The sequence below is a fragment of the Garra rufa genome, chromosome 2 (genome assembly GCF_049309525.1).
Source record: "Garra rufa chromosome 2, GarRuf1.0, whole genome shotgun sequence".
In the NCBI taxonomy this organism is placed as follows: Eukaryota; Metazoa; Chordata; class Actinopteri; order Cypriniformes; family Cyprinidae; genus Garra; species Garra rufa.
This window is the reverse complement of record NC_133362.1, coordinates 63,942,140-63,968,959: the sequence shown is the minus strand read 5'-3', so window position 1 is coordinate 63,968,959 and position 26,820 is coordinate 63,942,140. Positions and strand designations below refer to the sequence as shown.

The 26,820-nt window shown below is 39.7% G+C and overlaps 1 protein-coding gene across 1 annotated transcript in view; it reads right to left on the bottom strand.

Moving 5' to 3' along the window:
* Positions 1-281: 281 nt before the first annotated feature.
* The window catches only part of LOC141326033 (uncharacterized), a 321,966-nt gene continuing 295,427 nt past the window's right edge, over positions 282-26,820 (bottom strand). Inside the window, exons 5-10 of the mRNA XM_073834739.1 lie at positions 24,641-25,313; positions 23,853-24,477; positions 23,065-23,147; positions 12,733-12,879; positions 12,080-12,134; positions 282-1,675 (exon numbers count right to left, since the gene is read on the bottom strand). Of these exons, the coding sequence (XP_073690840.1) occupies positions 282-1,675; positions 12,080-12,134; positions 12,733-12,879; positions 23,065-23,147; positions 23,853-24,477; positions 24,641-25,313 (2,977 nt within the window). The remainder of the gene's footprint in view (positions 1,676-12,079; positions 12,135-12,732; positions 12,880-23,064; positions 23,148-23,852; positions 24,478-24,640; positions 25,314-26,820) is intronic.

The window sequence follows — 26,820 nt, the reverse complement described above, 5'->3', positions numbered from 1 at the left end:
TTACAACAAAACCCACCCAATTGCTACTCAAAACTAGCCCAATGGTGTTTCGAAGTGGGGGTCCCCCGGGGATGTTAAATACGTGTTTTTGGCTCGGTTACCCTAATAAAATTTGCATTCCAGGGGCTAAATATCACGTTATTGGAATCAGTGCTCTGTGTGAAAGGGGAAATTCTTTCCTTTATGGCACAAGTTCATTGGCCACTATGCTATGGAAAATTCAAAGAAATATGTGCGAATAAAGAAGGTAACTGGACGAAGCTTTGCCCAAATAGATGTGGTTACTCCACTGTATGGATCCTCATGTGTAGCTTCAGGTGACCTTTAAAAAAGAAACTCTTCCCGCACTGATCACACCTGTTATGACGCTTCTCTCTGCTGTGCATCTTCTCGTGTATTTTCATATTTCCTAACTGACTGAATGTCTTGTCACAGTATGAACACTTGTGAGGTTTCTCTCCAGTGTGAACTCTCAGGTGTAGTCTTAAATGTTTTGCTGTAGTGAAAGTCTTCCCACACTCAAAGCACATGTGCTCTCTCACACCAGTATGCAGAGTTTTCTGATGTAAAAGTAAATTCCTCAGCCGTGAAAATGTCTTTCCACATTCAGAACAGGAATGTGGCTTCTCATTCGTATGAACTGCCAGGTGAGTTTTCAGACCTGATGACCAATGAAATGTTTTGCCGCACTGATCACACTTGAATGGCTTCTCTCCTGTGTGGATCCTCATGTGAAGAGAAAGGCCGTTTTTGTATGGGAAACTCGTCCCGCACTGATCACACGTGTGTGGCTTTTCTCCAGTGTGAACTCTCATGTGTCCTTTAAGATGTGCTCTTTGCGTGAAGCTCTTTCCGCATTGATCACAAGCGAATGGCTTCTCTCCAGTGTGAACTCTGAGGTGACACTCAAGACCATCTTTCCTTGAGAATCTCATTTCACACCGATCGCACATGAACGGCTTCACTCCGGTGTGGATTCTCATGTGACCTGCAAGAGCATTTTTGTGTGCGAATCTCTTTTCACATAGATCACACTTGTACGGCTTCTCTCCTGTGTGAATTCTCCTGTGTACTGTAAGGTTTGATGATTGTCTGAAACTCTTACCACAGTGATCACACGGAAACAGCTTCACTCCGGTGTGAACTCTCATGTGAAGCTCAAGATAGTGTTTGTCTGAGAAACTCTTCCCGCACTGATCACATGAAAACGGCTTCTCTCCAGTGTGGATTTTCATGTGCTTTTTAAGGGATCCTTTTTCTTTAAATTGATTTCCACATTGATTACATGTGAATGGCTTCTCTCCAGTGTGAACTCTCATGTGACACTCAAGACTTTGTTTGTGTGAGAAACTCCTTGCGCACTGATCACATGGAAACGGCTTCTCTCCTGTGTGAACTCTCATGTGTCCCTTAAAGTTTCCTTGTTGTGCAAAACTTTTCCCGCATTGATCACATGTGAACGGCTTCTCTCCAGTGTGAACTCTCATGTGACACTTAAGACTATGTTTGTCTGCGAAACTCTTTCCACACTGAGTGCAGACAGATTTCTTGGCCATTCTTTTCTTTAAAAATGTCTTTTTAGTCTCTGAGTGACTCAAAGTTTTTTTTCCTGGTTTGACGTGATGCTCCTCCTCTTCACTCAGTTCGTCACTCTCCTCGCTCTCCTCCATCAGGTCTGAAAAAAGAAGCATTTTAAAGAGCAAAATATGAAAGGAAGTCCTATTGTAATAACAGATATAAGACAGCTGCTGTGTATTTTTATAAATTAATTGCATGACTGAGAAACAAATTACATTTTTGTGTGTGACAACTATCATTTACTCGTCTTATGTTATGTTTTAAAGACCAACCAGAGAAAAGCTAATTAAATCACCTAAATTAGTGAAAAATAAATAGAAATTTCAAACTGTGTAAATATATCAATATTTCTCAATGCATGTCTTTGGAACATAAACACTTATTGACGCTGTTCAGTGAAGCTATGGTAACACAAAAATGTACCTCTGCAGACGTGACTGAATGTGAATCAAATCACACATACGGATTTATTTATTATTTTGAACTTTTGACACAAATAATAATTATCTGTCACTGCAACAGTTTTATCGAAAAACATTGATCAAATATCGAAGATAGTCTTCAATCATTGTAATGATGCACAGTTGTCCAGATCAAGGAAAAGTGATGTTTAAAAGTGAAACGTTAATAATCTAAGGCCGATTACAGTATGAACAGATTTGAAAGAACCTGAGGGTGAGTAAATGAAGGCAGAATTTAAATTTTTGTGAGAGTTATTTTGAGATTTTGAGTACAAAACATAAAAATAACAATGTTGTAAACTCTATATTTTAGCTTTATTTGTGCTCAATGCTTTCTAACATTAATGTTCTTCAGCATCATGGTGAACCATTAGGGTTGCATAGGTGTGGAAAATTTCCAGGGGAACTTAATTTTAGAAATATTTGAAGTTGGACAGAATTTAAAGGAATTAAAGGGAATGAATTGTAAATTTGGTAATAAAAATTAATTACTGAATAGATTTCATACACTATGACTTAAGGACCAGTTACTAAACGACTAGAGAGTTCATTTATTTCTGAGATTAAGGCTAGCAGCAAGTTAAGGGGACAGTTACTGTGGTGGTTTCCCTCTTCCTCAATCGAAGAAACATTTTTGAGACTCAGGTTTTGATACCAAAAAGAATAGACTTTATTGCCGAAACAATCAAGCCGAGCCATTCATAGAGAACTAACTTACCTTGGTTGAGGCAGGGTTCTTATACCTGCCTTCTCACGCACACATGTCAAACTGAATGGATTTACCATTATTATTATTATAAACAGATGTTCTTCCCCACCATGGACTAGCTATACTGCCCTCCAAAGGCAAAGTGCAGTAACTACGCGAACACTGAAACTGAGAAAAATGCCTTTAAATTTTTACACCAGCTAGACAAACATGTTGACACTCTTGTTTCTCTGAAACACTCTCATTTCTCTGGGACAAAATTTAACCAGGAGACTTTGCCACAAGACAAAACAGTTGTCACAAAGTCCATTTTAAGCCTTAACTCAATTTTGACCAAATGTGTAGTTACTGCGCTTTGCCTTTGGAGGGCAGTATAGGCCCCTAACATAAGTTCTTCCTTTCCCTGGCCTCCCTAGGGGAACATGGCCTAGCTACTGTAGTGTGTCTCAACATATATTTTGTCTAATGTTAAAACAAATCATATAGTTTCTTCATATGAGGTCCACCATATGTGACTTCTTCAATGTCTGTACATTCCATTCTCCTGCAGGCCCGTACACTAGTGATGCGCGGGTCGGGGTTTTTTTCAACCCGCGGGTCCCGCAATTATGAAATTATTTGGCCCGCCCCAGCCCGCCCCGCAGTACTGTGTCTATTTTTACAACCCGCCCCGCCCCGCACCCGCGACAATTAAATAGACATACTATGCATTGTAATGCAAATGAAAACCGAAAGTGCTTTTCGCCCTTTAAACTGGCAACAATACTGTACGATTATGAATATGAACCATAAATCAAATCATATTAATAACAAGATAATCAGTGGTGTAACGATAGTGGTGCCGGAAGAAATGTGGGTATATATGCTTCATTTATGAATATCGGTTTGAACTTTCTATTTGAACGCATTCGTTTACTGGATCCTTGGACTGAAAGGTTTAAAGGTTCACTGGTTTAAGGAAGTTCTGATCATGAAAATCTGCTTCTTTTTGTTTGTAAGATATTGTGTTCGTTATTATGTACTGTTTAAAATGACTAGGGTGCAGGACGCAGCGGGCGCAATACATTTCAAAGCAAGCCGGCGCCACAGTCCTGACTACATCATTGCTGTCTTTATTGTGTGTTTTAGCGAATATTTACATTCATTCACATATGACTGGATCTGGTTGACTGTCATGATTTTGGCTAATGCAGGATAATGCGCATCAGAGGAGATTTAAATACGCATAGCACCAGGCCAGCAGAGCTGAATGTGAGTTCGCTTGATGCGCTTGTGGCTGGCAGCGGGAGCTGCTTGGCGCTTTCGTGACGTGACGTGTTGATAACCTTATTAAAGAACTTAATAAAATATGAAAATAGATATTCCCAAATATGTAATATAGGCTATAGGGGATTGCACGCAACATACATTGTTTTTTTTTAATTTTATTTTGTTTTTAATGACCCGCCCCAACCCGCCCCGCAAATAAAGTGACAGTTTCTTTACCCGCCCCAACCCGACCCGCGGGTTACCCGCGGGGCCCGCGGGTTATGAGACGACCCGCGCATCACTACCGTACACACCCAGACAGATACATTATTATAATAGTAGCAGGATTAGTTCACATTATGACCAAAAAAATCTTCAACATTACAGAAAAATTAAAATTACTCAGCCTCAAGTTGTTCTAAACCAATATTAATTTATTTGTTCTGAAGAATGTTCATTAACAAAAATGTCTATTTCCCCATTAACTCCCATAGTATTTTTATTTATTTTTTTATTTTTTGTCATACTACGTCGTCAATGGGGCCCAGCAACTAGCCACCAATATTCTTCAAAATATGTTTAACAGAAAAACTCCTACAGGTTTGAAACAATATGAGGGTGACGGAATGATAATAGGGATTTTTTTTTTTTTTATGCTTTATGAATTATGCTTTTAACAACAATTTTATCCAAGATTATGCTGCAAAACGTTTTTTTTTTTCAACTACATTTAATTTTCTTGTTATAGGCTAACATAACATAACATAACCAGTTTATTTCTTTTATTTCTAATGGAAGTTTTCCAACTTCACTAACTCAGAATTTTGCATCACTTATCATGAATGAAGAATAAACACCAACCTATTTGTTCTTGAGTATCTTCAGTGTGTTTCATTCTGCTGTGTTCTGGATCACTGGATCAGTCTTTACAGATTTCAGCTCTTCACGATGCTTTGATGCTCGTCTTCACTTTTGAACTGATGGGAATCTTCCAGCATTTATAGCTGAACTGCAATTGGAGGAACTTCACTGATAAAGAATTTCAGTGTGGGAGGAGCTAAACTGCCAAAATGAAAAAATATAGCTGTTAAATAGTTTTTTTTTTTTTTTTTTAATATTGTCATATATATATATATTCAAATGAATGAGGTGTGTCCAAACTTTTGGTCTGTACTGAATAAATTTCTGTTTATTAATTTTTTTTACTCTACATTTGTGCAGTTTTCAGTAGGTTAGTGATATTTTTTTAAATATATATAAATTAATAAATACATATTTTTTAAATGGGTTTTTATACAAAAACTGTTTTTTTTTTTAATGTAAAATTCACTTTATAAAAGACCCACATTTCTAACTTTAATTCATGTGGACAAAATGGATAATTTCACATGGTTTAGTGTAAGATTTTTTCCCTTTTTTTTTTTATTTCGACTTCGATTTTCAGTTTTAAAAGTTAAAAAAACAACTGCAAACAACTTTTACCAGTTAGGTGGCTGCAGAGCTCCACTATTTGCTATATTTCAGTTGAATTCATATCTACAGTACAGACCAAAAGTTTGGACACACCTGAATGAGGTGGTGTGTCCAAACTTTTGGTCTGTATATATATATATATTTATATACACACACACATACATACATACATACATACATACTATGGAATGTCGTTCAGGAAATAATTATATTTATAATACGAAGTTTTAGTGTATGGAACGAAAGTCTGAATATATGGAAAGAAACTCTGAATATATAGAATTAAAGTCTGAATATATTGAATGAAAGTCCAAATATATCAAATAAAAGTCTGAATATATGGAATGAAAACATTATATTTATACAATGAATGTCTTAATATATGGAACGATAGTCTGAATATATATATATACAATGAAACTTCCTGGCCTGTCAGGTTCACTGCATTCGCTCTTCCGCGATAAAATAGCGAACTAATTTCTTGATCAGTAGAACGGTGCAGAGTACGGTTACCAGTATTTGGGCCTATGCATGCGTTCCCAAGGGTGGTAATTTAATCATCATTACTTAAAATTGCCGCTACTAAATTTCGTGCGGACTGGCTCATTGTTCAAAATGTGTCTAAACAATTGCGAATTAATAACACAAAATGGCGCTGATGATATTAGATTTCCTTCAATAGCTACATGTTTAATTGTGTGTGTGTGTGTGTATATATATATATATATATATATATATATATATATATATATATATTCAGATTTTCATTTTATATATATTCTGATTTTATTCCATATATTCAGACTTTCATTCCATATATTCATACTTTCATTTTATATATTCAGAGTTTCTTTTCATATATTCTGACTTTCATTCAGAACAGGAACTATTGACATGAAACAAAAGAGTCTTTTCAGTAGCTGTTAATATTGATGAACCTCAGACTATCAACTCTCATTCAACAAGACATTCAGAGTCAGAGGATCATCTCAATTTATTGTAAGTGTTTGCTTTTAGGAACAGATTATTTGAGTTGAGATATATGCTAAAAGTGTTCAACTTAAAGATGATACAATTATTTCTCTCAATATGACATGAATAAAACGAAAACAAACTCTACTTATCTTCATTATCCACTACAGCAGCATGTCCACATGAATCTAAATATAGTTTTATTTTCTAATAAGTATATTCATTGCAATGAAGTAATTATAACTTAAATACTTTTGTGTGCAGAAACTGACAATACATTAAACTATTAATATTTACCTACATTAACATGTATTATAATGTCTGACGTTACCAAAGTCTATAAAGTATAACAATATGTCAGAAGAGTAGAAATAAAAGCTCAAACCTTAAGACAGACTCCCATCAATTCCCTTCACAGATCTCCAAACTTCTTTCCAGCTGCACTAAATGTTTATTTCATTAGTCAGACGCCAGAAACGACGCACAAGTCGCGCTCTAGTCGATGAAAACAATACAGAAAGAAGCCTGTAAAATGTGGCTTAAACAAAAATGAATAAAGTGTGTTTGATCCCTGTCTAAATAATATGTGTGGCTCCTCCTGAAGACTGGTGTCGACTGAATGAGGAGAGGCGCGAGCGGGAGAATAATGAGGTGGAAATGATTCCTTCCAGACGGTCCTACAATGTCTTTTAGCGTGGTCTTTACTTTAAAAAAAAGCATAATTTCCCCCCACATAGTAATATAATAGATACTGTAGAAAAATAAATCGATTCACTTTGATAACTGGACAAAGTATTGTATTATTTTGGTTAGTCAGCTATTGACAAAGGAATGCTTTTTAAATATCAGGGTTTTTGTACTCTGTTTCAAAGAAGTGTCTTGTAAAATGATACATCCATACTATATCCTACAAAGCGTTTTTTACAAAGGTTTATTTTTGATTACTTTAATGTAAACGGCTCCTTTTGTGATCTACAAACTGAAGATTTGTCTAATTTCTTTTGGTTCCCTGAACGTTCAGGGAACGTTAGTTTTTGGTTACCAGAACGTTCCCTATTGTTTAGCCTGGAAAGTTTTCTTTACGTAACTTGAACGTTCCCTTTAGGTTAGGGGAACGTTCTGGGAACCTTCTGGGAACGTTCCGGGAACATTCTTAGAAAAACCTAAAAATAACCTGCAGGGAACGTTCTGAGAAGGTATTTTTAAGGTTATAAAATAAAAACTAAAAATAACCTGCAGGGAACATTCTGGGAACGTTCTCATTTGGTTACAAAAAAAAAAAACTAATGGGAACGTTAGGGGAATGTTCTGTGTTTGCTGGGATTATACTAAGAATTACTTGAAAACTGCTTTTCGTGTCCCTGCTGAAAAAAAAACCCCTGCTAAAACCAGCCTAGGCTGGTTGGCTGGTCTTAGCTGGTTTAAGCTGGAAGTAGCTGGTTTTAGCTGGTCTCCCAGCCTTGCCAGGCTGGTTTTAGCTGGTGGTTTCTCCAACTTGGCCAGGCTGGAAAAGTGGGCAAAACCCCTCTGAAACCGCTGAACAGCTAAAACCAGCCAACCAGCCATTTTTTGCAGCAGGGGTGGTTTATTCAGTCTTATTTTGTTCCTGGCTTAATATTTTATAAATGTTACAAATAAAAGGCTTTTCTATAGAATTTTTTTTTTAGGATTTAAAGGAGTAGTCACTTAATCCGCAACAAAAACTTACAGATAATGTACTCACCCCCTTCCAAACTGCAGTAGTATAAATGCAGTGTCAAAGAGCTCTAAACAATCCCAGCCCAGGAATTAAGGGTCTTATCTAACAAAACAATTTGTTTAAAAAAAACACACACACAATTTATTTACTTTTTAACCGCAAACGCTAATCTTGGTCTAGCTCTGCGTGAACTGTGTGTATTCCTGTTTATGACAGTTAGGGCATGTCGAAAAACTCCCTTCTCATTTTCTCCTCTAACTTCAAAATCGTCCTACATTGCTGCAGAAGTACCGACCCAGTGTTTACAAAGTGAACATGTAAAGATCAAATGCCCTTTACAAATAAAGGTACACCAGCGATGTAGCAATGTAAATTTTTTTAGGCCAAAGCTTTTTTCTTGTAATGTTTCCTCAATGTTCTTGAATGATTTGAGTTCCTTTTGTTTTTCTAAAGGTAATATGAACTGCTGTGCATTAAGGATGTTGTTTGTTTTTTTAAAAACCAAAATCTTTAGAATCTACTAGTAGTAGTAGAATATAAGAAGTAAAATCAAATCACTAAGAGTAATTAATAAAAAAAAAATCCTTTTTAAAAAAGAAATATGTGATCTTTCATGTACCATAATTAATTCCTTATTTTCTGTTTTTTTTTTCCCCATCTTTGTTTTCTACCTTCCTTTTAGTTGTGTGTGCAAAAACGGCTGTACTTATGTAATATGTGACCCTGGACCACAAAACCAGTCTTAAGTCGCTGGGGTATACTTGTAGCAATAGCCAAAAATACATAGTATGGGTCAAAATTATTGATTTTTCTTTTATGTCAAAAATCATTAGGATATTAAGTAAAGGTCATGTTCCATGAAGATTTTTTGTAAAATTCCTACTGTAAACCTATCAAAATGTAATTTTTGATTAGTAATATGCATTGTTAAGAACTTAATTTGGACAACTTTAAAGGTGATTTTCTCAGTATTTAGATTTTTTGCACCCTTAGATTTCAGATTTTCAAATAAATGTATCTCGGCCAAATATTGTCCTATCCTAACAAACCACATATCAATAGAAAGCTTATTTATTGAGCGTTCATATGATGTATAAATCTCAGTTTTGTAAAATTTTACCTTATGTACTTTTGCTGGTAGTTTTAAATTTCCCATATATGTTTGGTCCATTATTACACTACATGAATTGTGAAATATTAATAATAACTAGATAAAAAAGCAAAACAAACTTCAAGATTGGCTTGAGAAAGCCTGACCAGAAAGCTTGAAAAATGTCAAATTTTAAAGTTAAAGGAAATAGTTTGAAGTTTAAAGTAGGTTAAAGTCTGAATGTTTTGAAGGCATGCATAGATAGATAGATAGATAGATAGATAGATAGATAGATAGATAGATAGATAGATAGATAGATAGATAGATAGATAGATAGCTCTCCCTACCCCATACAGTAAAAAAAATATTTTTTTATCGTATGGGACCTACTACTAACCCTACCTACTAAATAATTTTTTATTAAATACCCATTAGGTTCTTTATTTCCACTTTTCCTCATGCTTATGAAAACAAAGACTATAGAATACTCAAGACGTGTCACTCGTATAGTTCTGAATTGGGAAAAATGCAACGCTCATTATGGCCACGAAGCCCATTTTCCCTAACCCCTCTCGCTCTCATACTCTCTCCTCAACCTGCACATGTGCTGCATGAGCTCGCATTACACACAGAATCCTTTGAACATGTTTTTCAGTGCTTATCACACTATATGTAAAAGTACCCAAACAAGTCATTTGATGAATGTATATAAAAAGCTTTTTCAGCAATATAATAATAATTGATACAAAGAATTAACACAGCACAACAGTCTATTAACACAACTGTCAGGAGTGTGTCTCCATTTGAGCAGGTGTCTGTCTCAGCCCCCTCAGCTGCTCCTGTCATTTTGTCAGGGGGTACGAATTAGTTCTAACCTCGTTCTCACAGTATACATCTGTTTTAAGAAATCTGTGGATTGTCATGCTTTGTGAACATTTGGCTCTTTCCCAGTGAATTGATGGGTGATTCATCAATAATATGATCTCTTCACTAACCCTCCGTCTCTCTATGTCCCTACTGTGCTCTCGCTCTCATGACCTCTTCACCTGTGTGAGAGCACACATGTTTGCATGGTTGAACAGGCAAACTAAAAAACAAGTACACCTAAATGAAACTGAAATTTAGTTGTCTGTTTACCACAGATTAGACCTTCCTTCTTTCTCTTTTTAAAAATAGTTTTATTAACCATGCTGTTTAAATGCTGCATATTTATTTTTGATAAGATGTGTAATAATTGTGAAGTTTAATATTACAGTTAAAAATAGTTGAACTATTAATAGCTTTCACATATGATTCATGTCCACACTCAGTTTTTTGTTTATGTTTGTATGAAGGACTTTTCTTTTAAGATGACAGACTAAAAACTTGATTGATTAAACCAACTGAGGTGTGAAAGATCTAAAAATCTGCAAACCTTATTTTATTCATTGTGATGCTAAAGGTTTTTATTTGTAAAAGGTTTGTAAAATACATTGTAAAAGTTTAACTGCAGCGGCATGTTTGTTTATGCGAGTGTGCAGATGGCTGTGTTTGTATGTTTGGGCTTTAGTTACATTCATGTTTTAGTTTGCATGTGTTTTTAATGTTTGTTTGGATGTATGTTTGTGTTTTGATTTGTACGTTTGTGTTTGTCCTTTAGTTCCATGTTTGTTTTAGTTTGTGTTTTAATTTGCATGTATGTTTTTTATATTTGTTTGTTTGTGTTTTAGTATGTTTGTGCTTGTGTGAGTGATTGTGCTTGTATTGAGACAAACACAATTTATAAGCCATGGACTTCCTTTTCCTGATTGCCAAGTATTGTTTGCATTTATCGCTCTTGGGCGAAATGTTGGAAGAATCTTATCACAAATTTTTTTCAGAAATATCCCAATTTGCGATTTTTTCACGATTCTTTCTCATATTGGTTTGACTATTTTCCAAGGTGTCTGAGCAGTACAGCCAAACTAATTTCCCTATTTTAAAACCAAAGCCATACATAATAAAATAAAAAGAACGACAAATGTTTAGGCCAAATTGAGCAAAGATAAAAAAAAATTGTCATTTTTTTAAACCTTGTTATCTGGCAGGCTACATGTTACAAATACACATAATTAAATTTAACAAACTTTAATTTTCAGGTACAGTAGTTGCATTTATCAATAGCATTCAAGAAATTGAATTAACAAAAATAAAAATAAAACACTATATACATAAATTAAACACTGACTCTTATTAAAGCAACCATCTTAAAGTTCTTCAGTCAAGAGCAATAAATTATTTTTCTTTGTGTTTTATTAGACTACCATAACCCAGAAATGACAATTCTGTCATCATTTACTCACTCTCATTTAAATAAAATAAATAAATAAAACATGTTGAACATGAAACTTATTTTGAAGAATGTGGGTAACCAAACAGTTGCTGGGTCCCCAGTTACTTCCATAGTATTTTAATGATCTTTTTCTCACTATTAAAGTCAGTGGGGACCAGCTACCGTTATCCAGGTATTTTTTTGAGTTTAGCACATGAAAAAAAAAAAAAAACTTTTAAAGGTTTGAGACAAGTGAGTGAGTTTTTTATTTTTTATGACAATTGGCATCATGTATAGTTCTGTCGTTTTAAGAGCTGCATGCATCTGATGCTGTGTTCACACCAATCTGAATTTAATTATTCGCGCGAGTCAATCGTTTTTCTCTCAACTGTTTATTTTCACTTTAGACATAACCAACTGTGTTTATGTAATCCTTGTGTGGTTTTGACAGTATGAGCGAATAGATTAGTCCAGTAATCAGGCTCTGTTTAACAGGCTTTAGCGCACGCTTCAGGTGTACATGCAAATTTCTGGTTGAGTTTTTGAATTTCATAAGTACTTGAATGTCTCAGAGAGGAGTCCAGAGTGCAAACCTGGTTGCCTGTCCTCACTTCCTAGAGAAGATATGGAAAAGTAGTCACAGGTTAGGACACTACAGTATGGTATGTTTACACAATGTTCTGTTGCCATCCTAAGAGTAAAACACAAAGGGAAAATCATCATGGAAAATTTACAAAATGTAAACAAGAAATTTTCCTTTTTTGTGACAGGCTGAAAATGTTGATGCTAATGCTAGCATGTGTTCTACAGTTAAACATATAGTGACACATACTGACTGTTGAGGTAACTTAAATGTATCTGTGAAAATACCATTCTAACAACTTTTAAAATAAAATATATACATTTAAATCATAAATAAACGAACATTTTTATTTCCAAATTAAATGCAACCAAATGATTTAAATGAACCGAAAACGAATCTTACTATAAACTATGTACAAGCTATCTGTAAACAAACTAAACTACTACAACTAAATGAAATACTATAAACTACTAACTACTACCAAATGTACACAGCTACTACATAAACTAAATGAACGTATGACTACAAAAATGAACTAAAATAGTAAATAATTTAAACTAAACTAAAAAAACTTAAGACTGAACCAAGGAAACATCAATAGCTCGTTTGTGAATGTGTTTTATTTCTACTTTCACTGGCAGGCTTTCAATAAGCTCCTCGATGCCGCCGTTGTAGAGGTCGGCTGGGATCGCAAACTCCTCAAAATCGCTGTTCAGCAGAGTGAGGCTGTCCTCGCCATCTGAGACCCCCACAATCTCCACTATAGCAGTCTCTACCTTTCACTGAGTAGTCTGGATTTCAACAAAAATACAATTTACATTTACAAATTAACTCTTTCAAACAGGGTATGTCAAAAACTCCCATTTCATTTTTCTCCTCCAACTTCAAAATCATCCTACATCACTGTTTTACCTTTTTTTTTTTGTAAAGGGTGTTTGACCTTCTTTGCAAATTCACTTTGTGAACACTGGGTTGGTACTTTTGCAGCGATGTAGGATGATTTTGAAGATGAGGGAGAAAATAAGATGGAAGTGAGAAGTTTTTCAATATACCCTAACTCTATTAAACCGAAGTGCAAAAAGTATGCATCTGCATCTCAGAGTAAGAGAAGATGCTATAGTATTTAAAGATGGTGTTTATTAAAGAGGAGAGTGAAGACATGAAGATTGAAGAAACATTCAGAGTCAAACATGAAGAAACTAAAGAACAAACAAAGATGGTGTTTATTAAAGAGGAGATTGAAGACTTGAAGACTGAAGAAGCATTCAGAGTCAAACATGAAGATACTGAGGAACAAACAGGTTGGTTTTTATTCTGAAAGCTGAATTCACTTCAGAAAGGAATGATATTTATGAATAATGTCACACGAGTGTAGAAATGTTAAGACATTTGACAGAAGTGTTGAGATCACATGACAAATACTAACCCTGCCTTCAATATCCTGCTTTCACACTGAACATTTGTTATTATGAGATCATGCATTTATGTTGTAACAATAATATGGAAAAAAAGCCTTAAACATTTTTCAGTAATATTAAACCCAATATCTGCTATAATATATAAAACCATTGATAGCACTTTGGCTAATTATGCAAAAGTATCTAAGAAAATTATTTGCACAAACCGTGATATTGTCACGGATTGGTCAGGTTCTGCACCCACAATCACTCCCAGATCACCGTCACCTGAGTACTGATTAATGAACACCTGCACGCAATCATCACCAGCACATAAAGCCACTCTCCACACACCACTCATTGTCCGGGCTCGTTCCAGAGAAAGCGGACTTCCAGTGTCTCTTGGCGAGTATCACTATCGAGTTTACTTACCCAATTGCACTTACCTTATCTCTGTCTCGTTCCAGTCTTCCAAGCGCCAGTCCTCTGTATCTTCACTGTATCCAGTCATCAGTGGTGTGTGGCCGTAAGCTGACTTCCGCGTCAGCGGAGGGTGGCGGATCCACGAACTCTCTGTGCCCCTCTGGCTTTCGTTCTTGGAATCCTCCAGTCTCGCTACCTAAAACGGAAAGGACCTGTTACTCTCTTCACGTTACCATCCAGCTCTGAATTCATCACGTCAAGTCTTGCTCACCTTCACGAACTCACCATTCACCTCCGGCACTGCTGCTTGTATAAATAAAACACCATTCGTATAACACTTACCTTGTTGTCCCGTCTGCTTCATAACAGGAAGCCCGGACCATAACAGTAAGCAGCATGAGTGCTCAGGATCCATTCCAGGAACTGGTGGATACTCTGCGGAAGGTTTTGTTGTCATCTCCATCTGTCACCCCTTCCGCACCGCCAGCACCCGTACCTCCATGCACTTCTTCGGAACCACCATCCAGTCCCATGGCCCGACCAGCGCCCTACGCTGGCGGGGCGGAGGAGTGCAATGGATTTCTACTGCAATGTTCTCTTGTCTTTACTATGCAACCAGCGCTCTATCCTACAGACCAGTCTAAAATAGCGTTTATCACCTCTCTTCTCACAGGACCAGCTTTGAAGTGGGCCGAATCGATGTGGCAGCAAAACGGGCCGGCCACTCGTTCCATCCAGGCATTCATCAATCACTTCAAAGAAGTGTTCAACCGTACAGACGGGGAAGTGTCAGCGGGTGAGCAGCTCTATCACTTATCACAAGGATCGATGTCCACTCATGAGTATGCCTTACGGTTTCGAACCCTAGCCGCTGCCAGTGGATGGAACGAGCGGTCGTTGCTGACCACCTATCGTCTCGGGCTCGAACCCCGTCTTCGCCTCCAACTAGCTGCGTTGGATGACGCTATGGGTCTAGAGCGTTTCATACAGCAATCCATCAGATGTTCTGACCGTATGCAATCATATCAGACTCTCTCCGATGTCTCTTCTAATGCACTCCTCCGCCCAGTGGAGACCACCAGCCCTCCAGAACCAGAACCGATGATACTTGAATCTGGTAGACTATCAGCCGCTGAGCGACAGAGAAGGCTGACCCGGGGTTTGTGTCTCTATTGTGGAGCCAGTGGGCATGTTCGGATGAAATGCCCCCTTCGTCCTGTTCCTACCGCGGTGAGTGTTATCCAGTCCGAAGTTGAAAAGATGTATCCTCTGTCTACATGTGTTCAGTTAACCACCTCCACATCTTCTGTCATAGCCCACGCTCTCATCGACTCCGGGTCAGCGGGAAACTTCATCTCGGGCAACCTCTGTCGCCAGTTACAGCTCCGAACCGAAGCTTCGTCGAGCGTCTACCAGATTCAGCCCATAACACGTTCCATCACTGCACGACCCCGCATCCATCGTAAATGCCAATCCATCCACCTTCAGATTGGAGCTCTTCACCAAGAAGACATTCAACTTCTGGTTCTGGAGGGGGCCACCATGGACATCATCTTGGGGCGCCCGTGGCTGGTGAAGCACAATCCCATCATCTCTTGGGGCAATGGAGAGGTAATCCGGTGGGGCCATGACTGTTTTCCAGAGTGCTTTCCAGAAGTTCCACGTCCGATACCAAGACCCATTCCTGTCTGCGCCACATCCATCGAGAGCCCTCTGGAGCAACGATCCACCGAGATTCCGGATATCTACTCCTCTTTCCAGGACGTCTTCTGCCCCAAGAGAGCTTCCCAGCTACCTCCCCATCGGCCATGGGACTGCGCCATAGACCTGATTCCTGATGCTCCTTTGCCCAGGGGAAGGATCTACCCGTTGTCACTTCCGGAGACAAAGGCCATGGAGGAGTATATTCACGAGGCTCTCCAGCAAGGATACATTCGTCCCTCCACTTCTCCCGCTGCATCCAGCTTCTTATTCGTGGCGAAAAAGGATGGAGGGCTGCGGCCGTGCATAGACTACCGCATTCTGAATCAAGCCACAGTCAAGTTCAAATATCCCCTTCCTCTCGTCCCAGCGGCCCTCGAACAACTCCGGTCAGCCACCATCTTCACGAAATTGGACCTCCGCAGCGCTTACAATCTGGTGAGAATACGGAAGGGGGATGAGTGGAAGACGGCCTTCGTGACCCCTACAGGCCACTATGAGTACTGCGTCATGCCCTATGGCCTGGTCAACGCCCCTTCCGTATTTCAAAACTTCATACATGAAGTCCTCCGGGAGTTTCTCCATCGGTCAGTGATTGTCTATATTGACGATATCCTCATCTACTCCCGGAGTGAGACTGACCACATCCACCACGTTGCGGAGGTCCTCCAGAAACTCAGGGAACACCAACTTTTCCTGAAAGCAGAAAAATGTTCATTCCACCTTCCATCCGTTCAATTCCTGGGATACGTCATCGACCGTGAAGGTATTCGTATGGACGAGAGGAAGGTGTCATCTGTCACGTCCTGGCCAAAACCCTCTTCTGTCAAAGAACTCCAGAGATTCCTTGGTTTTGCTAATTTCTACCGCCGTTTCATTCAAGGTTACAGTATCATTGCAACTCCATTAACCAACCTACTCAAAGGAAAACCGACTAAACTTACCTGGAACCCCGAAGCCGCCGCAGCCTTCCAATCCCTCAAGGACGCCTTCACCCAGACTCCTATTCTGCGCCATCCGGATCCCGACCTCCCTTTCGTGGTGGAGGTGGATGCATCAACCTCAGGAGTCGGAGCAGTTCTCTCCCAGCATCACGGAACCCCAAGTTTACTCCATCCATGTGCCTACTTCTCCCGGAAGTTCAGCCCGGCGGAGAAGAACTATGACATCGGCAACCGGGAACTTCTCGCCATCAAGTTCGCCCTGGAGGAGTGGCGACACTGGTTGGAGGGAGCTAATCATCCTTTCCAGGTACTCACAGATCATAAAAACCTCCAATACCTCCGTGATGCAAAAAGGTTGTGCCCACGTCAGGCCAGGTGGGCACTGTTCTTTTCAAGGTTCCACTTCTCCATCTCCTATCGTCCCGGTCCAAAAAATATAAGAGCAGATGCCCTGTCTAGAATCCACGACTCCACTGATTCCACTGAACCTCCCAGCAATATCCTCCCACAAGACATCTTCGTCAACCCCATCGAATGGTCAGCTCCTCCTAGTGTCGCTACTCCTGAACCTCGCTCTCCGCCGGGTTGCTCTCCAGATCGACGTTACATTCCTAGGACACAACGGGTAGATCTCATTCGCTCCATCCACACTTCCCTGGGCACTGGACATCCCGGGACCAGCAACACCCTCTCGCTGCTATCCGAGCGCTTCTGGTGGCCTGGGATGGCAAGGGATGTGCAGCGGTTCATCCAGGGTTGCAAGGAGTGCGCCATGTCCAAAAGTCCCAGGCATTTGCCCGCAGGTAAGCTCCATCCCTTGCCGATCCCGAACCGCCCCTGGTCACACCTGGGAGTGGATTTTATGACGGACTTGCCAGCATCGGATGAAAACACCTGCATCTTTGTTATAGTGGATCGTTTCTCCAAGTTCTGCAAGTTACTGCCCCTGAAAGGGCTACCCACTGCCTTTGAAGCGGCCCAACTCCTGTTCAATCACGTCTTCCGTCAGTATGGAATACCTGAGGATATTGTATCGGACCGCGGTCCTCAGTTTATCTCCCGTCTATGGAAATCCTTCTTCCGTCTCCTAGGTGTGACCGTCAGCCTCTCCTCTGGCTATCATCCGCAGTCCAATGGCCAGACTGAGAGGAAAATCCAGGAAGTGGGGCGGTTCCTCCGGACCTTCTGCCACAACCACCAGAACTCCTGGAACCAGTTCCTGGGCTGGGCAGAATATGCCCAAAATTCACTGCGGCAACCGTCCACCGGCCTCACACCATTCCAGTGCGTCCTCGGATTCCAACCACCGCTATTTCCCTGGAATGTGAACCATCTGAGGTCCCCGCAGTGGATTTCTGGTTCCGGGAGAGCGAGAGGGTCTGGGACGAAGCACATCACCACCTACAGAGGGCAGTACGCAGACAGAAAGCCTTCGCGGATCGGAGGAGGGCCCCAGCTCCAGAATTCAGGCCAGGCGATCAAGTGTGGCTTTCCACTCGGGATATCCGTCTGCGACTGCCCTCCAAGAAGTTAAGTCCCAGGTTTGTTGGTCCCTTCAACATCCTGGAACAGGTCAACCCCGTTACCTACAAGCTTCAACTTCCACCTGAGTATCGTATTCACCCCACCTTCCATGTCTCACTATTGAAACCATTTCACCCACCTCTCACTCCCTCCACAGAACCTGACCACGAAGAGGAACCTCCTCCCCCCCTCATGCTGGAAGATGGAGCCGTATATTCCGTCCGGGAGATTCTCCGGTCTCGTCGTCGTGGTGGTCTACTCGAGTACCTGGTAGACTGGGAGGGTTATGGACCAGAGGAGAGGTCATGGGTCCCAAGAGACGACATCCTAGATCCCACGCTCACTGAGGAGTTCCACGCTAGTCATCCTGAGTTCCCTGCACCCCGAGGACGAGGTAGACCACCACGGCGCAAGAGACTTCGGCCCTCGGGAGCGGGCCCTGGGGAGGGGGGTAGTGTCACGGATTGGTCAGGTTCTGCACCCACAATCACTCCCAGATCACCGTCACCTGAGTACTGATTAATGAACACCTGCACGCAATCATCACCAGCACATAAAGCCACTCTCCACACACCACTCATTGTCCGGGCTCGTTCCAGAGAAAGCGGACTTCCAGTGTCTCTTGGCGAGTATCACTATCGAGTTTACTTACCCAATTGCACTTACCTTATCTCTGTCTCGTTCCAGTCTTCCAAGCGCCAGTCCTCTGTATCTTCACTGTATCCAGTCATCAGTGGTGTGTGGCCGTAAGCTGACTTCCGCGTCAGCGGAGGGTGGCGGATCCACGAACTCTCTGTGCCCCTCTGGCTTTCGTTCTTGGAATCCTCCAGTCTCGCTACCTAAAACGGAAAGGACCTGTTACTCTCTTCACGTTACCATCCAGCTCTGAATTCATCACGTCAAGTCTTGCTCACCTTCACGAACTCACCATTCACCTCCGGCACTGCTGCTTGTATAAATAAAACACCATTCGTATAACACTTACCTTGTTGTCCCGTCTGCTTCATAACAGATATGTAAGTAATCACATTTGGCTACTGCATGCTGACTACATTTGTTCATTTAAAGTATTTGGTAAGCAAATAAAACAGACAGTGGACACTAAAGCTACATCTAAATTAATCCGGATACAAATGAAAAGGTGTTTTTGTTGTAAAAATTTTCTCCATCCACCCTAACGTTTTCAAGCATTTTTCAAAAGTTTCTCGTCCACACTTGAACGTAAGAAAGTGTTAAATTTGCCTTTCTGCGCATGCGTGAAACCTCATAAAAGCTCACTGAGACTATACAAATGGAACATACTTTTTCCATGCATTTTCCTCTAGTCAGAGGAAATAAAGAATAATTCAAATAATATTAATATAATGAAGTAAATAAATTGATGACCACGCTTCAAGTGCATCAGAGTAGAGCAGTAGGGCATATTTATAAAGAAGGTGCTGTATTTCACCATAAAATAAATAAACCTTTTCTTAAAGCTAAAATCATGATTTTTATGTGTATATTCCCAAATATACTTTCATAGTTTTTTTTTTATCATACTTATTTTTTATATAAAAACAACTTTAAATTACATTCATCAATTTAATGTGATGAATACCACAGATATGCTTATTTATGTTAGAACTGATGAAATTGTAGAGAATATTGCTTGTAAATAAATTACTTGAACAACAAATTATTATTTTTTTCTTACATAAAACTTGAGACTTTTTTCTACAAATGAATGATTGATTTAGCTGTCTAAAGGACAAGTGCATATCAAGGCTTACTCTAATCTATATAAACTATAATGTAAGTGTATTTTTTATTATAGCAGTAAATGTGAATCAATTGTAAGCTGATTTATGCAGTCCTAATTATTAGCTTAAATAAGTAAATGTCTGTTCCTCTTCCCAGTTAAAATGTAGGCTGGTTTCTATTATTTCTTTTTTGATAGAAGATACAGCTGTCATAAAACCACAGGCTCAATCTGGTTAAAACGTTTCAACCAGATTGAGCCTGTGTCTCTTTCGTTTTTTGGAGACATTATTGGTAAGATGAAACCATCTTCTCACTGTATGGACATTGTCCCTTCACACTTTTTAAAGTGTTTTTGAAACCATTGGACCCAATATTTAGAGAATTATAAATAGCAGTCTCACCTCAGGAGTTGTACCACATAATTTGAAACATGCAATAGTGGAACCATTGATTAAAAAGGCAAATTTGGACCAATATCAAAACTGCCATTTCTTCCCAAAGTGTTAGAAAAGGTTGTTTTAATACAACTGCTGTCTTTTTTAGATTTACATGGCGTTCAGGAAGTGCTCCAGTCATGTTTTAAATCCCATCATAGCACTGAAACGGTGCTTGTAAAAGTTTTTAATGACCTGTTATTAGCTAATGACTTTGCTAATTATGCTTTCCTCTTGCTTTTAGATCTTACAGCGGTACATGTAAAAAATGTGGGTGTTATTATGGAGTGAAAACTGGAAAAAAAGGTTAATTCGGTAATTAAAGCTAGTTGTTTCCAGTTGAGGCAATTATCCAAAGTGAAGTCTTTTCTATCTTTTAGTAACTTAGAAAGAGTTATACATATTTTTAGGTATTAACCAGGCTTCTCTCATACATTTGTAGTTGGTACAGAATGCTGCTGCTCGTATGTTGACAGGAACACAAACGAGAACATATTACACCAATTCTGGCACCTCTCCATTGGCTTCCTGTTCATTTTAGAATGGATTTTAATGGATTTTGTTTTTAGTGTTCAAATCACTAAATGGACTAGCATATTCTGACTTAATACAGCTATACACTCCAACAAGAACATTTAGATCCACTGAGCCTTTACTTTTGGTTGTTCCTGCCATAAGGTTAAAAACCAGGGGACCTAGTCTTAAAACTCATCTTTACTTGTTGGCTTTCAACACAGTATGAGAGTTTAGTTTTTATTATTGTGTTGGACTGCATGTAAATGTAACCCCTCACACCCAAGTCCTACCACACCCGCTCCAAGCAGGTCTCGAACCCGGGTCAACTAACAAGGAGGCTAAACGCTACAACCTCTTGGGTCTGTCGCTATACATAAACAGACTTTTTTAAAGAGTTTTTTATGCTTTTAATGACACAGAATAGCAGAGAACTGACACAAAATCATTGGGTGAAGGGAAGGGGGCGGGAGCAGCAAAACATTTCGAAACTGGAATCGAACTTTGAGCAGAGTTACGCTATATATTGACGCACTAACTGCTGGGCTATTGGTGCTGACGTAAAAGTTTTTGTTTTTTCTATTCATGATAGAATAATCATGGCTGATAGCGAGATACGGAAACGTAAAACAAAACCAAACTGGACGCAAGAACAGCGGTTACTTCTTGCCCATCGTATGAAAATTTGGAGCTGGGATAACCTCCAAGACTAAAAAAAAAAAAGTTGTGTAGGAATATGCGTGCATATACAGGAAGAGTGTTTCTAAATAGTTTAAGTTCCGAGGCAGATCGCCAGCAACAGCAATATTAGGAAGGTTAGGATTTGATCTTGTGATTTAAGCCTGATTTAGACTGATTTATACTCGACGCGTTCTTCTGCACCGCAAGCCTGTGCTGCCTGCGCACGTACATCACCAAATTCTGGCCCCTGTTCCTAAAAGATCTTAAGGATAAAAGTAGCCTATCTCATAACTTAGCGATTTAAGAGAAAATCTTAAAAGTAATGTTTAAAACAATCCTAAATTTAGGACTCCTAATTTTTGCTCTAAGAGTATTTGACAAAGCGTTTTAGCACTAAAACTAGCTCCTAAATCTGCAAAATGTTAGGAGCAGTGGAGAGGACTCCTAAATCACTAAGATCAAGTCCTAAAACTATCCTATAATGGCTGTTGCTGGCTGTCTGCCTCGGAACATTTTAGAAGCATTGGATGATAATGAGCTTTTCAGAAGATGTGGTCTTAAGGTATTATGACTATTGCAGAATTGCAACAAATAGAAACAACCCAATTACGCCACAGATCAAGGTTCTGACAATACTCGAATGGCAGCTCCTTATGAATGCAATAAATATTTTAATGAGGCAAAGGATTTCAATCTGCAATAGCATGACAAGGTTATATGAAAACATTATCGGCAACTTGAAAGTAATGTCCGTTTAGCTGTAGCTGTTGTTTATCACTTAAATCTCTGCCTTAATTTGCCTGACTTTGCAAAGAATACCAGCACTTTTCACAGTCATCTTTGCTTCTGGACAAAAGTGGGAAAGCTGCATTTATTTGCACACATATATTTTTCCACACATCTTTTTTAGTTTTTGAGGTTATCCCAACTCCAAATTGTCCCTTATATCATTGTTTTCATGAACAAATTGCACACCGCCACACGAAATGGGTGATTTCACAAACCCAAGCGACGCGTATAAATCAGTCTTTACGTTGCACAGATTTAGGAGCTAGTTTTAGCGCTAAAATGCTTTGTGAAATACTCTTAGAGCAAAAATTTAGGAGTCCTAAATTTAGGACTGACACGCCCATTATTTTTAAGATTTTCGCCTAAATCATCAAGTTAGGAGCTACTTTTAGCCTTAAGATGTTTTTTTGTAAATACGGGCCCTGGACTCAAAACATTATAGCGACTGTATTTAGGACAATTACATCTTAAGTAAACTTTCTGTATTTGACTATTCAAGTGAGGTGCAGATTTCTTTCACTACATATATTCGGCAAGACATAAATATAACGTTACCGCCTAGCCGCAGCTAACAGTATTAGCTTATACGAACAAAACACAGTAACACACACTGGTAGGATACTAAGATATGTAACGTAGACTAACTATGTACACTTTTCGTCTTTTATCGCACGCCAATGACCACTCCTCCGTTGTTGAAAGCCTGACAAGCATGTTTGTGTGAACATTCTCTGGGAGAATACTATTACACAGTAACACGTTGACTGATGTCTTTTGGACCAATAGTTTTTGAGAAAAGTGGGGAAAAGCACCTCCTCCGCACGTGTACGGAAGATGATAAGCATTAACCATGTTCCGTACAGGCTTACAATGGTGTTCCGTACAGAGGGCGTATCTTGAAAAAATGGACATTCAACAGATCAACAGTGTGCCATTTATTTGTTTTTACTGAAGAAAACAACATTTAAATTAATAAGGAAGGTGAGTACCCTTTTATTTGTTTAAAAGTCAAGTTATTTGCTACTTAAATAAGCTCGAGGACCACGCGAGCTAGGCCTGATCGTGTCGCAATATTATGGCATAAATGAACAGGATACAGGTGTGTGTGTGTGTGTGTGTGTGTGTGTGTGTGTGTGTGTGTGTTTGTGTGTTTACAACTATGAACATTTAACACCAAACTGACAATAGTATAACAAATTGTTTTTGTGACATATCAGGACACAAATTGGTGTAATAACATGGGTATGACATAGGTATGCAAGGAGAGGGTGACTTATGAGGACATTGCCCATGTCCCCACTTTTCAAAAGGCTTATAAATCATACAGAATACGTTTTTTTGAGAATGTAAAGATATGCACAGTCTCCTGTGGGGGCTAGGTTTAGGTGTAGGGAAGGTGTAGGGTGATAGCAAATATTGTTTTTACAGTATTAAAACCATTACGTCTATGGAATGTCCCCACAATTCACAAAAACAAACATGTGTGTGTGTAGGTTTGTGTTTTATGTTGACAAACAACATTTATGGCACAGCCAGTCGGTGTATGGCACTTCCTCCACTTCTGCACACACCAAGTGGAACCACAATTAGCACAGATCACACTGGAGCCATTCATCAATGGCCTCATCTTCTGAGCCAGGTGGGACCACTCTACGGCAGACAGCACAGTGTTCCCCATCTTCCGTCTGAGTAGGAGGTGCCTGCCTCTTTTGAAGTTTGGCCTCCTGGGCTTGTCTCTTTTCCTCCTTCTTTTTTGCCATCTCTTCCTTGTGCTTTCTTTTGTTTTCTTCCTTCTCTTTTCCCTCAGTTTCTTTTTCTACCAGCAGGTTGAAATACTTGTCGCTGGTGATGACACGGGCTGGCAAAGGAATGCGATGCCTCACCTTCTCCTTCCTCTCCAGGGCTGGACTCATAAGGACGTTAGCCAGACTCTCTGGTATTACACCTGCTGCCACCAGGTAATTTTTGGGAGCCACCCGGTTACAGGTGGGGCAAGGTGTTTGAGTTGTGCTTAATCTGTCATCAGGTTGAGTTCTGGACATGAAGGTGAGAGTGGCGTGAGCACTGGATGGTGTGGGTGAATGAGTAATGGAGGTTGTGGTGGCAGAGCTGGTTGGTGTGGCAGATGGTGTGGCAGGAGCGCTGGATGGTGTGTCTGACGGAGTGGAGGCAGCGCTGGATGGTGTGGCATCATTTCCATCTGCAGATGGAAGCACTCTTACCACCTAATAAAATAAAACGTATGTAAAACTCAGTAACACACTTGGAAAGAAATGTAAGTAACTTAGAGGATGAATTAACATATTATTAATGTCAAAATACCTGGGTTGTGTCCACAGCAGCCCTGGAGAGAGGAAAGATGCCAGCCTAAATGTGTTGGGCTGTGACTGCAGTGGGGTAAACATGTTTGAGGAGAGATGAAAACTGCTTCTTCCCCACAACAATGTCCCCTCGCACCAGACTCATCCTGGAAGCCATAGTGGAGAAAGCAGTCTTCAGTGGGTTGAAGACTGCAATGTCGAGGGGCTGCAGAATATGGGTTGTGTGGGCAGGTAGGCAGAGAATTTCAATTCGGTTTTCCCTGCAGAACATGATTACATCTTTTGAAACATGTGTCTCATGTTGGTCAATGATTAAAATTAGTGGTCTCTCCTCAGGAGCATATTTAATGAAATGGCTGAGCCATTTTAAGAAGAGCTCCGAGTCCATGTAACCATTATCCTGGACACTGTAGAGGGCGTTGGGGGGCCCATCCAGCCTGTAGGCATTACTCGGAAGGCAGTTGGGGTAAATGATGAAAGGCGGAATGCTGTCCCCAGCGGCATTCACACAGCATTGGACTGTGATGTGCTCCCTGGTTGTGTGCTGCTGCTGATAAACATGCTTCATTCCAGTCTGGCACAGGACCTTTTCCCTGGACCGAGGCTTGTCTCCAAAGCCAGTCTCATCACAGTTGTAGACGAGATGTGGCTTTTCATCTAAACCGTGCATTACGTAAAGGTCCTCAAACAGCCTGAAGAAGGCTTCAATGTCCTCTGGTGTCGCCCCATGGACACTGGCTCTGTCAAGGGAATCTGCTGTCCGTGAGGTTAATTCTGAATGGCGGGCCTTTGAACCTCGACCACCACACATCGCTAGGGCCCTTCTCCAAATTAACCTATAACATAAAATAACCTATCATTGTGTTTGACTTTATGATAAATTAAATAACTGAAAGGTGGCAATAAAATAATGTTTCGTTACAATCCAGTTTTATTATAAATTACCTCTGTATTTGAAAAATACTGGCTATGGCCCTGCCTGTAGCGGCTGTCAAATCTGAGGATGAGTGGAGAGATGGTGTTGTCTCTTAGAAGTGTACACGCATGCATCGGTTAAGCATAACATTATCACCACCACCTGCCTAATATTGTGTTGACACAGATTATCTCTTCATCAGAGCACCTGTTAGTGGGTGGGAAATATTATGCAGTAAGTGAAAATGTCCTCAAAGTTGACTGGTTAAAAGCAGGAAAATTGGGCAAACGTAACGATATGAGTGAGTTTGACTAGGGCCAAATTGTGAAGGCTAAACAACTATCTACTTATCTATCAAGCTCTGATCGAAGGTATCAGAATACTTGGTGCATCATAGTCAGGGCTGATTTGGCAGCAAAGGGGGGATATACATACTCAACATAATATTAGGCAGTTCGATCAGTTGTCGAAGGATATCTCACAAGGATATTATCAAAACAGATACAGCTGCAAGACTGGACCATCCCTTGTCCCAGCCTCCTGGTCCAGACACGCTGCAGCTGTAGAATCTGAGGATGAGTGAGAGATGGTGTTTTCTCTCATACAAGCTTAGATAACTGTTAAGAAAATAGAGACCCCCCCCCCCCACTAAACTACATTCTCACAAAGATCTCAAGGGGAACAACATAAAGTAGAGGTGCCAAATCAAGGCCAAACACACCTTGTTCTGCTGATGAAGCATTGACTGTAGTCTCTAAATGAAAAATGACAGTAGCTTCCTCAGGTTGCTGGCTACTTTCTGTTGCCTGGTTTGTAATTCCTAGAACAGTACAAACACAAAAATGTACAATATGCTATTAAGGTCAAAATGTGAAAGGTAAGGTAAACCTGCATCCAACATGCCTTAATATTCGGAGAAGCATATCTGCCCTCACTATTTTCAACCATTGCTAAACACCATCTACACATATGTAATAATATAAAAATGAAGTTTTTAAAATATAAATGTTAAATATAGTCTCATCTTCAACCATTAGTTTATAAATTTCATGTATGTTTTTCACGCACGTTTGTGCATTTGTGCTTGATGCCATACAGTAGGTTGAACATACTGTAAGATGTATGGGAATTCAAGAAAAAAAAAACAGACTAAATTATTTTATGTAATTTCATATCTTTAATAAACTTAATAATAGTATCATATGTAGCTTTTTCATGTAGGATACCTATTATAGAAAAATCTTTATGCTCAGCTTTAAATGGTGACTTAATAAAATGACGTCTTTCATTGTTGTATTTCCTGCTGTGAAGTATTACATGTTCAACTGTGT